Genomic DNA, 14,451 nt, shown 5'->3' on the forward strand with positions numbered 1-14,451 from the left:
TAAATACGAAGAAAAGAACCTGCAGAAAGCAGGAACACCACATTGGATTTAACCCTAGAGGGGAAGAGAGGTATTCCGCCATATAAAGGTGAATAAAGTGAAAACAAGGTGAAACAAACTGTCCCGACAACCCTAGTACAACAACAGAGTTAAGATGCCGTACCACCATGACCATCTCTGAACGGGCATAAAGCAGAGTCAGAGAGCGAACGCGAAATCTCAATCTCACTCTCTCACTCTCTCAAAATCTCTCTCACTCTCTCAAAATCTCTCTCTCTCACTCTCTCTCACTCTCTCTCACTCTCTCTCACTCTCTCTCACTCTCTCTCACTCTCTCAATCTCTCTCTCTCAATCTCTCTCTCTCTCTCTCTCTCTCAATCTCTCTCTCTCTCAATCTCTCTCTCTCAATCTCTCTCTCTCTCAATCTCTCTCTCTCTCTCAATCTCTCTCTCTCAATCTCTCTCTCTCAATCTCTCTCAATCTCTCTCTCTCAATCTCTCTCTCTCAATCTCTCTCTCTCAATCTCTCTCTCTCAATCTCTCTCTCTCAATCTCTCTCTCTCAATCTCTCTCTCTCAATCTCTCTCTCTCAATCTCTCTCTCTCAATCTCTCTCTCTCAATCTCTCTCTCTCAATCTCTCTCTCTCAATCTCTCTCTCTCTCTCTCTCGTCATGTCATGTCATGTCATGTCATGTCATGTCATTTAAAGTAGTTTGCACAGCCTCCGAAAACCTCGAAGTACGCAACCATGCACACCAACACAGAACTATGGAAGCGGCCAGAGCCCGACCAACAGAATCAGTGGTATCCGTACCACAGCCCATGCTAAAAGTGGCAGCTTGTTGCCCATCTCGTACCAGGGGAACAAGAGCATTCTGGGACTTCTTCTGGAAGGGAGGGCAAAAGGTGTTCCAGTGAGTCCCACAAGGTGTGGTAGAAGTGGCCAAGGACATAAGAAGTGTTCAGAGAGTGCAGGGCAGAGCTAGAAGAAGAATAAATTCTCCTACCACAGGAGCCAAATTTTCTGGCCTCTCTTTCTGGAGGTACAGGAGGGAGAAAAATCAATATTTTGGTGATTAAAGCATCCTGAATCACAAAGCTCCTAGTAGAAGGATGTCTAAGGAGACAGGAGGGATCCCCCGGGGCCGGTTGATGCCTGTAAAAAAGTACAAGCTCTTAGTAAGACTGGTCAGGATGTAGAATGCCAATCATAGGGTCCGTTGACAATTCCACAGAAAGAAGTTGTAAATCCAGTACGACCAAAACTCGATTGAGCATGTCACACCACACCGTCTCCAGTACTTTCACAACCATGGTATTCAAAAGGAAAAACCAGAGGAAGGGAGTCTGAGACTGTCGGCTCCATCGGCGCTGCATCCGAAGCCGTAACTGAAGCCGGTCGAAGCCAGGAAGGGGACACCTTAATATTGGAAGGAGTGTCGATCGGCATTGATGACACCACTATGGGAGTATGGCAGTTCAGTCTGGACTGTTCCCATTAGCCACACGGTCATATGGCTGGGTCTAAATTGGGGTGGCCTGGTGAGCAAAAGAACGATTGATTTAACCCATATCTTTTGACTGGGGGAGAATGTTTGCATTGTCAGCATTCCGTCCATCATTTGTTTGCTGTAACACTTTCGCCCTAAGTTGGATGGGTATGCCCAGACGTGGGTCCCTTACTCACTGTGCCACTGGATTCAAACTAGCCTGGCTGAAGAAAGGTGACATACCCGGAAACCGGTCCCAGGATGCCTGTTTCCGGCCCAGGGAGGACCTGGCTTGGCAGTTCCGTCTGGACTGTTTCCATGAGGCACAGACTCAAGACTGATTTTGTATATGGATGGGTCTAAACTGGGGTGGCATGGTGAGCAAAAGAACAATGGATTTACCCAGATCTTTTGATTGGGGGGAATGTTTGCATTGTCAGCATTCCGTCCATCATTTGTTTGCTGTACCACTATGGGAACAGGCATATAAGAGCCCAACGCCAATATTGGAATCCAGCAGCAGGAGCCAAAGTAGAAGTCTCGATAGGCTGTGCACCCATGTTGCTAAGGTGTCAGACACAGGAGGGAGGTGGCGACCTAAGAATAGAACGAAGTTGTTTAGAATGTGGTGTCAACTGAGTCAACGACGCCCGGGCCCCAGGTTAGTTGGGGAGACGTGGGCGGACTTATGACCTGACATGACAGGGACTAGTGGTAGGTGACAAAGGAGGGAGGATCTGCGACTTTGACTGCCAACGCCGAGACTTTTCTAAAGACGTCGAAGGAGTATGAGACACTAGCAGGAACAGCTCCAAGAGCGGACATGCGTTTGGCCCATAAAGCGCATAGGGGACAGAGCATGAAAAGAAGACTTTGATGACTGACATCTGCGCCGCCCAGGGAGCTTCATGCGATGTTCCCTGCGCCAACCACGTACAATCTTAATTAACCTCATCATGAGATTTAGTTTCATGTGTTAAATCCTGAACACCTTTTCCAGTCAAGCCTTCACTCAAAAGGTAAGGGCTTCTTAAGTACATATAAAGGATGTCTTGTATTAGAGAATGACTCCAGAATTCAGAGTCATATACCTACTTGTGGTGTAGTCACGCTCCTCCAAATTAGTAGAAAAATGGACCTTATACTAGCATTTATGGTCAGTTTATAGCTATTCTATGGCATTTCAGAGCCATGTATCCACATGTTCTTGCTCCCTATAGAAACTGCATGCATGTACAACTAGGGTAGATCCGGGAATGACTCCTAGCTTTTGTGGTTGCCTCTTGTTGATGGCTACTGGGTCACCCATGTGTCTTTAATTTGATGAAAGGGACAATGAGCAAAGATATATCCTAACCCAGAAGAAAAATAACATCTATATGTTCTAATTATCAAAATATACAATCAGAGAAATGCTTAACTTTTCATGCATTTAAATGGTTACAAATTATATCTTAGGGCATCATTTCTCGTTTTTTCTTTCTAATGTTTTGTTTTGCAGCACAAAACCTTTCTTGATTTCACAATCATCTAGATTTCTGGCTCTTAAGTGCATGCTTTCAGAAAGAAATTTCACATTTTGTTCTTTGTAAAACTGCACTGGGCAAATCCCCTTAAACTGCCACTATAACATCCACTCTTCTGTCATCTGTTTTGAGCTTTTTTCTTTTACAGGAGCAGCTTGTAAATCTGTGCAACTTGCAGCCTCTTTAATGTTTACCAGTAAGCAACGGCGCCCTTTCACTCCTTTTCACTAAGGTCACAAATTTCTAGTTCTGGTTCTCAGTATTGTCTTTAATGCCTTGTTGCCTCAGAATAAGACTTGCAGCGAGCAGGACGCTACTTCAGTAGAACACATCTCTTAACGTGTGGACTTCTTGCTGAAACATATAGGCATTTTTTGTTGTTTTTAAAAAAAAAATTCTTTCTTTTAAGTGATTATCTAAAAATGATCTAAATTTGATATTTAATGTGATTATCTAAATATCTCCACGATTATATCAACCATGTAGATGGTTAATTAAAGTTCAATTTAAATAAACTCTACCTGAATCTTTAACATCTTTCTATTTTCATCATCTTGGCTGACAAAAACGATAAATCCCTCAGAAAATCTTCAAACAAATTAGAAGCTATTCTAATATGAATGCCTAGAGTTTAAAATTTGAAAGAGTCTCCACTGAAACCACTGTCTCATTTATTTAATCATTCATTTATTCAAGGGTTTGCCTAATACTGGGAGTTTCCTTGCTGTTACTTTAGAAACCCAAACATTGAAAAATATTTAAATGAAAGGGCCGAGTTGGATTTGAGGAAGATCTTCTATTTAACATTTCAGGGTTTGGGTTTAGTAAAGAAGGCCAATGACTGTCTGGGAACGCTTGGTTAGTAAATTGTCTTGAAACACAGGTACGCTGGTTCTGCTCAAGGATCCATGAGATTATTGTAAACAGAAAGGAAATTCTTTAAGAAGTGTTTATTAATACACTTCAATGGATTTCTTACAGCACCTTGAGACATTTTATCGATTCTCAAACACAGTAAGGTACAAATAATAAAGGAAAAGGACAAATGATAGTATGCTCAGAGGAATGAGGGGAACGAAAGACGTCACAAGGCAAAACAAGATGAATAATCAGGATCAAATAACTAAACATCAGGCAACGCCTGGATCTTTATATTGCAAGTTGTAAAGCTATCATTCATATGTATGAATCCCTCAATAAGCAATCACAACCTCCTAAGTGTAATTCAGAAATTGCTTAGTAATACTGCCTCCCACCGGCAGCAGTTTAACCATGTTTTTCATATTCTGTTTTTTCCTACTGAGATACTGTGACATTACCAAATGAAATGCCTTCCCCTTGGTCTTACTGTAAGGGTTTGTAAAACCAAAACGACTTGGCTTTCATAGGGGAGTAATGGAAAAGTTTTTGGGAACAGTTTTAAATAGTTTGAGGTGGAAAAAAAAGGCACATCATTTACATGCGCTTCTATCCTTAAATTCCAGGTTCCTGACCACTGAAGAAAGGTTAGTACAAGGACTAATTTGCAATGACAAGAAAGAGGACTTTCAGTGCTCATCACCGACACCAACCACCAAAACCAGCATCTTAATAAAATTCACTTTTAGTCAATGGGAATTCCTCTATTCATTAACATCCCAATCATCGTTTCAATTTCTTGCAGGCTATCTCCCCTCATCTAAAGCTTAACTTAGTCAAAGTAAGATCTGCATGTTATTTAATCACAAAAACAAAAGCCAAAATGCGTGGTGATCCCTGCCAAAGGAGAATTATCGATTAAGGAGGACTGGTGTTGACAAGTGGTCTGGGGGACAATATAAGTGAGCAAACTTAAATTATAACTAAGAGAAGGCAGGAGGAAGGTTTACAACATTGGAGTGAAGTCGATCCCCACCCGTGGTTATCATATGTAAATCATTCTAAAATAGATGGCTATTCGAAATTAATAACAACACTGCTTCAGTTCACCTGGCACAGAAGATTTACTAGGAAATAGTCAAAATGGACAATCCTCAAACTATTTCAATTTACGGTTTCTTGCCAGCTCTAGAAGGTTAACACGTATGTGTGTTAGGAAACAGAACTGATATTTGATGAAAAGTTAAACAGAGTGTAATTCCTTATTCTTGGAACGTTATAGAAACCTACCTCTCTTAATGTAATGGGACTTTCCTCGGATTATAAATCACCACTTCATGGGAAGATGTTTCAGTTTCTCCCAAATGAACTCTTCCTGCCACCATTTGTGAAAATAAATCCAACCACTCCCCTTGTGCTAGACAATCACTGCCATCCCCAAGTCAAAAGCCTATGATCATGTCTTGTGTTCCATGAAAACAAATTGAGTCACACTTGCTAGATTTTCTAAGCTCTAATACACAATTGTGACTTTTTAAGAGAAAAGGAAAAGTGGAGGGTGTCTTCCACTCCTTCCAACTTGTTAAGCTTGTGTGGATGCAAGTCTTATGAGTCAGACAAACCTATCAGAGATTTCTCACTTGCAGGTGATTATTACGTACACAAGTATAGGTGTTTTTTCAATAAACTTATAATTTATTAAATCGCATTATTTTAGAACTCACTTAAAAACTACCATAACAATTAAGCAAACAAATAGTTATTACATTGAAAGAGAGAATACGATAATATTCTTCACACATCTATGCACAATGAATCCAAAATCCCTACATAAGTTATTAAAGTTATTACAGCTATGTTTCTATTGTTATATGATGTGTAGCCCTGTCACATACTGTACGCCATTACTCCTGAAGTCAAAGAATGGCCTGAAAGCATTCCCCTAGCAACCAGTCTATCTGCCTTGCTGCACCCCTAATAAGGATACGCTTTGTACGATACAGTGGTTGATGGAGCAAGGGGCTTGTTACACAGGATAGGCGAGCTATGTCCTTGTTTTAGTTGGTCAAATATTTCACACACTTATGACTAGATAAGTGAGGAATACTTTAACCAGAATTAGGTATATTCATTTAACTGATTTAATCTGAGCCTTGATCATTCCGAGGCTCTAAGGCACAGTCTTCCATAGACCATAACACATTTCTAATAACTTGAGCAGAGTATATATTAAAAGGACATCAGCCATGGCTAAAAGGAGAACAGATGAATGGTCAGTTAGGCCAGAGCACCATTTTGAATGGTTCTTACAACATAGTTTTTAAGATGGATGCCATGGTTTCATAAATCTGGATATAAAGCTTAATGATTACATAATTCCAGCCGATTTCAAAGTCTTGACTAGTAAAACAAATAGGGAAGCATGCTTGTCTAAGGCAGTAGGACGGGTGTGGTGTGAAAATCATGATAAATTGTAAAATAGATAAAGTACTTTCCATATAAATACAATATATTGGGAATATTCAGTATAAAATGCATATCTTCAAAACATATGTACATCATTCTACAGAGTAAATTAAGAGGATGAACACTTTAAAGTTAGCACTATGTTACCTGATATGAAGCAGCGAGCCTTTGAATGTGGTCAATGCTTTCTTGGAAGGTTTAGCTTTTGAGTCTGCTTTTTCACACTCTTCATGTTTAGCAAATTCATCTGTACAGTTCACCTATTTGAAAAGATAGAGCGATACGTTAACAGGAGAAAAGAAAACGCATAAAAGTAAAAAGTACTACAGTCTTTCAAATTTCCTCCATTTTATTGCGTATGAAAATAGGAAAACATCTACAAGCTTATGTTTAACTAGTATTCCAATTTAGTTTTATGTAGTTGCTTCTGTTAAAAGAACAGTACAAAAGGGGGTGGTGATAGATGGAGCATCTGAACCAATCAAACACTCACACCCAGTCAAAAGATCTGGGTTTAATCCATCACCGTTCTTTAGCCCACTCTGCCACCCCAGTTCAGACATGGCTATATGCAAATCAGTCTGACCCTGTGCCTCATGGGAACAGTCCAGCCCGAACTGCAAAGCCATGCCGTCACTGGACCGGAAACAAGCTTCAGAGGACCGGTTTCTGGCATTACAGCCTTCTTCAGCCCGGCTTGCTTGAATCCAGTGGCAAAGTGAGCAAGGGACTCGCGTCTGAGCATACTCTGTTAAATGAACAGCCACACGTTAGTTTATTTTTAATAAAACATTTTTTCTTCCAAACAGATCTACACACTGGATAAGAAAAAGCACGGGTATTAAAAAAACTAATGAAAATATTTGGAAATAAGGGTAGTGAAAAAGTAAGTCATTTGAGGCCCTTGTTCGAAGTCATGTAACACTGGTGAATTCTTTTTTTATACAATGTAGCGCTTGCAAACTTAACCTGCTATAACTGACATATTGTTAGCAGCTATGCTATGTTTCACTTTTTAAAACACCCATAATGGCACATCTGGCCTTAGCTAATTCCACTGCCTTTTAGTTTTTCAACTACATTTTCAGACGACGCGTTTATTTGGACTGTCCTGGATACTATTAATAATATACGGGCTGCAAGGGAGGTTTCCTTTATCAACTTTACCAGCATCCTCTACAGTTACTAATTTCGATTAATTAGCTTCGTGAATATTGGTGGGATAAGTGGGTTAGTAATAGCAGTGGGTATGATTTGATTTGATTTGCTTTCAGGAAACGCTGCCTGCCGCCATCTCAACTTATTACCTCAACAACTTTATCTCTTCATACACCAGCTAATTCTTCCAACTCAGGGACAGGAAAGGTGGGACTGCTCACTCTATTACATTTGAGGGGGAAAACTAAATCTATATATGTTTTTCAACTCTCCGCACTTCCAGCTTTTTTTGATTCTGGGCAAGACAAATAATCTCCTGTTGATTAATTTCTACAACAATAACTTTGATGCAACTAACCTTGAGATTATATCATCACTGACTAAGGCCCATGGGTCCTCTTTAGATAGTCATCATTTTGTTGTTCGCATCATTTAGGCTGGTCACTTTCACATCGACTTTTGTCATTCTCTACCCAATAAATCCTATGGTCGAGGAGAATTTTCGAAACACTTCACTCACTCCCAATGATGGAGATGCTCTAAATGAATTATTTGCTAAACATAATTTGATATTTACTTCTAGCATGGCTACTCATTAGGTTGCACAAAGGCCAAATTTCACTGGCCGGGGCTGTCACAGTGTTATTGACTATATTTTGTAACACGCTGACCTTACCAATAGCATTTCTAATTCAATGATACATGAAAATTCTTTCAGCGATCTCAATTTCCTTTAAATTGCTCTATGTTGGGCCAATACAACTTGTTCCCTCCACTTCACTGACTGTGTATAAAAAGAAAGGTATCAAACTGAACTAGAGACTTTAGTTATATATGTTGCACTGTTGGCCAAAACAGACTTCAGGCCCGATTTAGATCTTGGCTGACCGGTTACACAATCACAATGGTGGCGGATAACCAATCCACTGAAATATGAATTCCATTATAACCTATGGGGTTTATATTTTGGCAGACGGGATATCTGTCACCGTTGTGAAAAAGTAACCCGTCCACCAAGATCTAAATCAGGTCCCAAGTCTGTCTCAGCTAACTATCCTGATGTCTTGCTTGGATTGTAATGCTGGAAACCAGGTCACTGTCCACTCTTACGGACCTCTTTGTATTACATTTAAGGATTTTAGGTCTGTTCCTTAACAGTATGCTAAGGAGAAAGCCATCAGTTGATCGGACCCCCATAGTAAGCAAGCTTTTGTCTGTGCTGGAATCAGTTCCTAGGGAAAGGACTGCTGTACACCAGGACAAACACATCCAAAACCGCTCTCAAACACAGAAAAAAAGGAAATTAGATGCTTGGGAGTTGTGGATAAAAGCCAGTGCTACGATTGATAGAGCTTTTGGCAGATTATGAACTTTTTTTTTTAGGGACTCAACTGATGTAGCTCCTGATGTAGGGATTCAAACTGATACATGGTGGGCCTACTTTACGAAGGTGTACTGTAGTTTTAGCTCTGCCAAGTAGATTCATTAGTGTTTGCCAACTCAGCTTATGTAGCCTCCAATCTGGACTTCAAGTTAAATGAGGTATAGCCAGCTATCTGTTGGTGCTTTCTTGGTAAGGCATTTGGCTTTATTAGGGATCATGTTGAAATATTTAAAGATTATTTGCACATGTGAATATTGCTTGTGATAAATGTACTGAAAAGAGCATCTAAGGACAGTCCACCGCAGTAATGGTCACACCTGGTTGATGTCCCCATTTTTAAGAAGGGAGACAAAGGTGACCCCTAATTGTCCCACTTTCCTCATTGAATCCATTGTAAATGTTGGTGGGAAAATTCTTTAAATCGCCTGGACTCTTGGGTCGAGGAAAGTAAAATGAATTATGATCTTCTATATGGTTTTCAAGCCGGGTTTGGCACTATCGAGCAAGTTTCTAATGGACAAGTTAATTACCTTCGATAACACCTTATCTGGTAGAGACTATCTGACCGCAGATGTTTCCACTGAGCTTGTCTGCCCTGGCGTTTAAAGAGCCTGCCAGGTGCTGAACAACCAGGAAATTGTCCTGGTTCTCCAGCCAGGTACAGAGCCCACAACTCTATCCATCTTGCAATACCACAAGGCGGTGGTATTGTCCATGAACACCTGAACCAGCCATCTTTGATAAACAGTAGGAAGCCTTCCACTGCCAGGCTCTCAGCTCCACAAATTGATATAGAGCTGTCCACTGACCCTACCATTCCCAGATGACGGCTCCACCATAGAAGTGAGGCATCCGTCACCACTGTGAGGTCCTGGTGGGGAAGAGAGGGTTCTGCCGCTGACCAATTTGTGGTTCATAAACTACTACTTCACGTCTTCTGATATCTGGACTAGGTGGGAGATATTCTTCTGATGCTGCATCCACTGGAACTTCAGGTCTCACTTCAGAGCCGCATCTGCCAGTGGGCATGTTTTATTAGTAGGATACAAGAGGCCATGAAGCCCAAAAGCCTCAGAGTCTGTCTCACCAAAAATCCAGGAGAGACTGAAACATCAATACCATAACCTGAATAGCCCAGACTCGCCTTTACGGGGGATAGACCCGAAACTGCACTGTGTCCAGAACGGCTCGAATCATAGGGAGCATCTAAGAGGAAGACGTGCCACTTTGGCATTTGATAGAAAATACCATCTGCCCGGTGCTAGCCCACCTTTAACAGCCAGTCATCAGGGTAGGGGGAGACTGGAAGCCCTGACCTCCGGAGATGTGCTGGAATCCATCCACTTGATAAACACCTGATGGACACTCGTGAGGCCAAAAGGGAGCACCACAAATTGAAAGTGCTCATGGGCCACTGTGAACTGGGCAAGCAGGACGGGGAGATGAAAATTGGCATTGTGCTAGTCCAAAGCCACCACCCAGACTCCAGAATCCACGGCTGATAGAACCTGAGCGGACCTGCGCATTTTGAACTTCTTTCCAGAAAAAGTAATTGACAGGGCGCAGGTCTAAGATGGGGTGGATTCCTCTGTGTACCAAAAAGTAGGAGGAATATCAGCCACTCCCTCTCTCTGGCAAGGGCACCCTCCCTTGATGGCCTCCTCGAGGGCCTGCCCTTCCTGGCCGAGTAAAACAGGATGGTCCTCTGTCACCTATTTTTGGGATGGTGGAAAGGGTTGGAGGTGTCCAGAAATTACAGGGCATACCCCTCCCACACTACCTGGATCACTCACTACTCCTACGTGATGCTGGACAACTGGGACATGTGATGTCTGATCCTGCCCCCCACAGGATGGTGTGTGCCGGTTGGAGGGCACACTAAAGAGGCTTGGAGGCTGTGGTGGCCAGTTGGTTTGGGGAACTGGGCAGCTTACTGGACATGGTTTTGGCATCCTCCTTGGGCTTCGCAGTCCCTTCCCCAAAATGACTGGGCAGGCTGTTGTACATGGTTGGGCTACTGTGGAAGCCCAAAATTGCCTCTGCTGTGGCCGGGGTAGGGATTAAAGGACTGTTGTTGCAGCTGGGTCAAATGGATGAGGACCAAGGATCAGGACCCTGCTCTCGCAGAAGCACTCGATAGGTAGGACCCATCAAAGGGCATTTCGATCATGGATGACTGACATCCCCCGAGAGCCCAGTGGACCGTAACCAAGCGTGGCAGTGAAGCAACATTGTACAGGCCATGGCCCTACCAAGAGAGTACGTGGTGTCCAGTCCACACCGTATGGCAAACTTTACTGAATCCCTGCCATCCATTAAAGCGTGGTCTAAGATGGCCCAGCCCTTCTGAGGCTGAGGCAGTATGGGAAGTAGCAGCATGCCTAAATCCCCCCATGCATGGGAATAGCAGCCGAAGAGGCATGCCGTATTTAGCTACAGCAATGCAAGACATGTTTAAGAAAAGATGCGCTTCATAAAGGTATTCAGCAATTTGGACTCCCTATTCGGTAGTGTGGTAGGGAACGGTTACGCGCACAGGATGATTATGGTCGCATATGCCTGGACCCCCCCGGCTCTCTGAGGAAGTGAACTGGGAAAGGAAGGCTTGGTCTCCTGGGAGAGGACAAAGCATGGTTTAGCCCAGAACCCGAGGATAGTGTCTGCGAGGGATTCATTTAAAGGCAGCACTAGTTCCGGGGAGCCTGCCCCTGCCTGAATCCCCTCGATCAAGATGTTTGACTTGACCTAGACAGCGGGGTATTGAAGGTCAAGGACCTTCGCAGCACTGCACATCACTGTGGCGAATGGCGTGCCTTCCTCAGAGGCCTGGTCCACAGGGGACAACATGCAAGTGTTCGGTGGGGTGTCAAGGCCACTGCCATCTCCCAGCTCCTCATACCAGTATTGGTCATCAGTAGGGTCCTCTTCCAAAGGACCATACACCACCTCCTATCGTATTCTTGGGGGCCATAGGGCTACTTCAGTGAAGGAAAAGCCAAACATGGATAGGGATGGGATAAGCAGCCCGAGGCGCTGCTGGTTCAATGTCTGGAATGACTATGGGTTCGTTGTGTAAATGGTGATATGGCAGGTGCCAGACGGCATAGAGCTTGGGTAAGTGATGTTACACTGGGCAGCAGAGTCCTGGATCCAGAAAATGATCCTGAGGGCCAGACCAGTACCTGCGGCGACTGCACTGGCAGCTACCCAGCTAGGGTACTTTTAAGCTCTGTGGGGGCCCGAAGGTGCACCAGAGGGAGTCAGGGCCCCAAAGATGGCATGCATTGTATTGCAGAATTCAAGTAACTGGGCAGGCGTAACCCCGGCACAGGGAAACTCTGGGTAGCTCAGGGTCGACCCTGATGCCAGCTGTGCAAGTGGAGTGCGGGAGCAGGGTCTAGAAGCATGAGGTCGAACGGGTGAACCCTAAGAGCACTTTGATGACTTCTTTTGTGCTTCTTAGACTGACCCAACTTCGACGAGGTGGTCTTTGATCTCGATAATTACCATCTGTGGGAGCGAATCCTAAATCTGCCTCGGGAGAGACTACGGGAACTGTACAGCGCCTTCTTCTGCTGGGCAGCCAGGAGCTTCAGTGCTCACTCGCATATCGCCTTCGGATGCATGGACTTCCACTCAGCCCAGACCTTTGGGTAGTGGCCCAACCCCAGGCACCAGAGACAAACCAGGTGGGGATGTGACTTCGACATCTGATGGTGACAATGCCCCCAAGGCTTGAAACCAGAGGGTTCTGCAGGGGACTGGGAGCAAGCTCAATAAAATACAATTTCTACAAAAAGTCAAAAAAAGTTGGCCGAAAAGTGGCCAGGGTAGCACTCCAGATCCGCACTGTTGGCATGGAAAGAAAGGAAGGAACTGATATCAGTGCACAGGGATGACGCGCATGTAGCAACTGCGACATCACTTTCAAGGTGGCCAGTGTGGACGCACAGTCTATCGACGCTGCCTACCGACACACAGAGGTACTGCTCAAGATTTTCTGGATCCAGTCTGTCTGGGTGATATTCTAAGATAAGGAATCTGCGGTTAGAAGTCTATCAGATGTGTACCTTCGAGAAAACTAAATACACTATAGGTAAGCAGAGTATTTGATTTGCCTTTTATTCACCTGAGCTCATCTTTAGATCTCGCAAATTGATTAAGGCTTTGGAGTAATATGAACTAATTGGGGGTAGACAAACCCATTGTGGACTTCTAAAGACAACTACACTTGAAGGTCACTGCCTGTGTTCGACATGGCTGCAAAAGTGAGACCACGCAGCCTTTAAGGCTAGCGAGGGGAGTCTGACGGGGGTGTATACTTGCACCATTCTTCTTTACACTTTACATCAATCAATGGATTGGAGCAGCATTTGGTAAATCTAGGTTGTGACCGCCCCCATGTAGGGCCACAATAGATTACAGTGCTGCTATGTGCAAAGGGCGCTGTTCTGCTGGCCAGGTCTCCTGTCAGTCTGCACAAACTATAGGATGGGTTTACCTCTTTTATGGCACAGCTGGATCTAGCTATTAATGAGAGCAATACCCATATCATGGTGCTTGGTTCTGCCAGCACCAAGTTGAGGGCATGTAAAGGTAACACCTTTGGAGATGGGGCAACTTCATCCATTGTCTGGTCAACACCTTCCTCTGCTTCACAGTGTGTGCATTCGGATTAAAAAAAGGGGTATGTTCCTGTCACAATATTCCACCTCACTTACCCAATGCAATAGAAACAGTGATAGACCGGAAAAGGAGATTAATACACTTAGCTGGAAATATAAACTCATGTCCTTTAGAAATACATTTGCAATGCTGACCTCCTTGCTGTACACTAACCCATTGTAAGGGTCATAAAGGGACATACAATATCTGATTCACACAAAGTTGAAAAAGGGCTACAACAATATTTGCATTGGTAATGGAGGCCATTACTAGTTCCACCAGCAGGGTAAATACACGTTTTTGCATTTCGTTATACAATAATGCTAGGTTACCAGTACTGAATAATACAGGCACCATGGCAGACTGTACCCCAGCAGCATTGGCCAGTTTGAGAGATATCGGGTTTATAAGTTAATTGGCCCAAGTCCTGTGTTTTCCCTCGGCGCCCTGGGACAGGAAACTACCCAGTTCTTTGGAGAGCTCATAAGTGGGATCCAACAGTGTTTCGAGGTCTATAAGTCAGAATATAACATACGGATTATGAGGTCATAGATGCCAATATTAAACCTGCTACAGTAGATCTTAGAATGTAATTGACATTCTAGAAGAAATAGCTTCTGTTCATTATTGGCACAATTGTGATACTGAAGATGGCGATTCTTCTCAGAATGTTGAATTATTTTGCTAGTCTACCTGTAGCACTGCCCAGAGGCTCTTTAAAAACCTAGATTCAATCATGCAGGATCTGAAACAGAAGTTCAACAAGCATTTGCAATGCAATAGGTCTCGCAGCATTAAAGTTTGAGTTACTGGCATTGTAAATGACAATGCTTTGCATTAATTTTTTTTAAATTTACAATTGGTATATAAACATTGTTTTTGAGTGGTTAGCTGTTGCTTATG

The 14,451-nt window shown here is 43.3% G+C and overlaps 1 protein-coding gene across 1 annotated transcript in view; it reads right to left on the reverse strand.

Moving 5' to 3' along the window:
* MOSPD2 (motile sperm domain containing 2) overlaps positions 1 to 14,451 on the reverse strand; it is a 474,812-nt gene that overhangs the window by 203,575 nt on the left and 256,786 nt on the right. The window contains exon 10 of the mRNA XM_078657641.1: positions 6,489 to 6,601. Within this exon, the coding sequence (XP_078513767.1) occupies positions 6,489 to 6,601 (113 nt within the window). The remainder of the gene's footprint in view (positions 1 to 6,488; positions 6,602 to 14,451) is intronic.

This window comes from Lissotriton helveticus, chromosome 8, assembly GCF_964261635.1.
Source record: "Lissotriton helveticus chromosome 8, aLisHel1.1, whole genome shotgun sequence".
Lineage (NCBI taxonomy): Eukaryota > Metazoa > Chordata > Amphibia > Caudata > Salamandridae > Lissotriton > Lissotriton helveticus.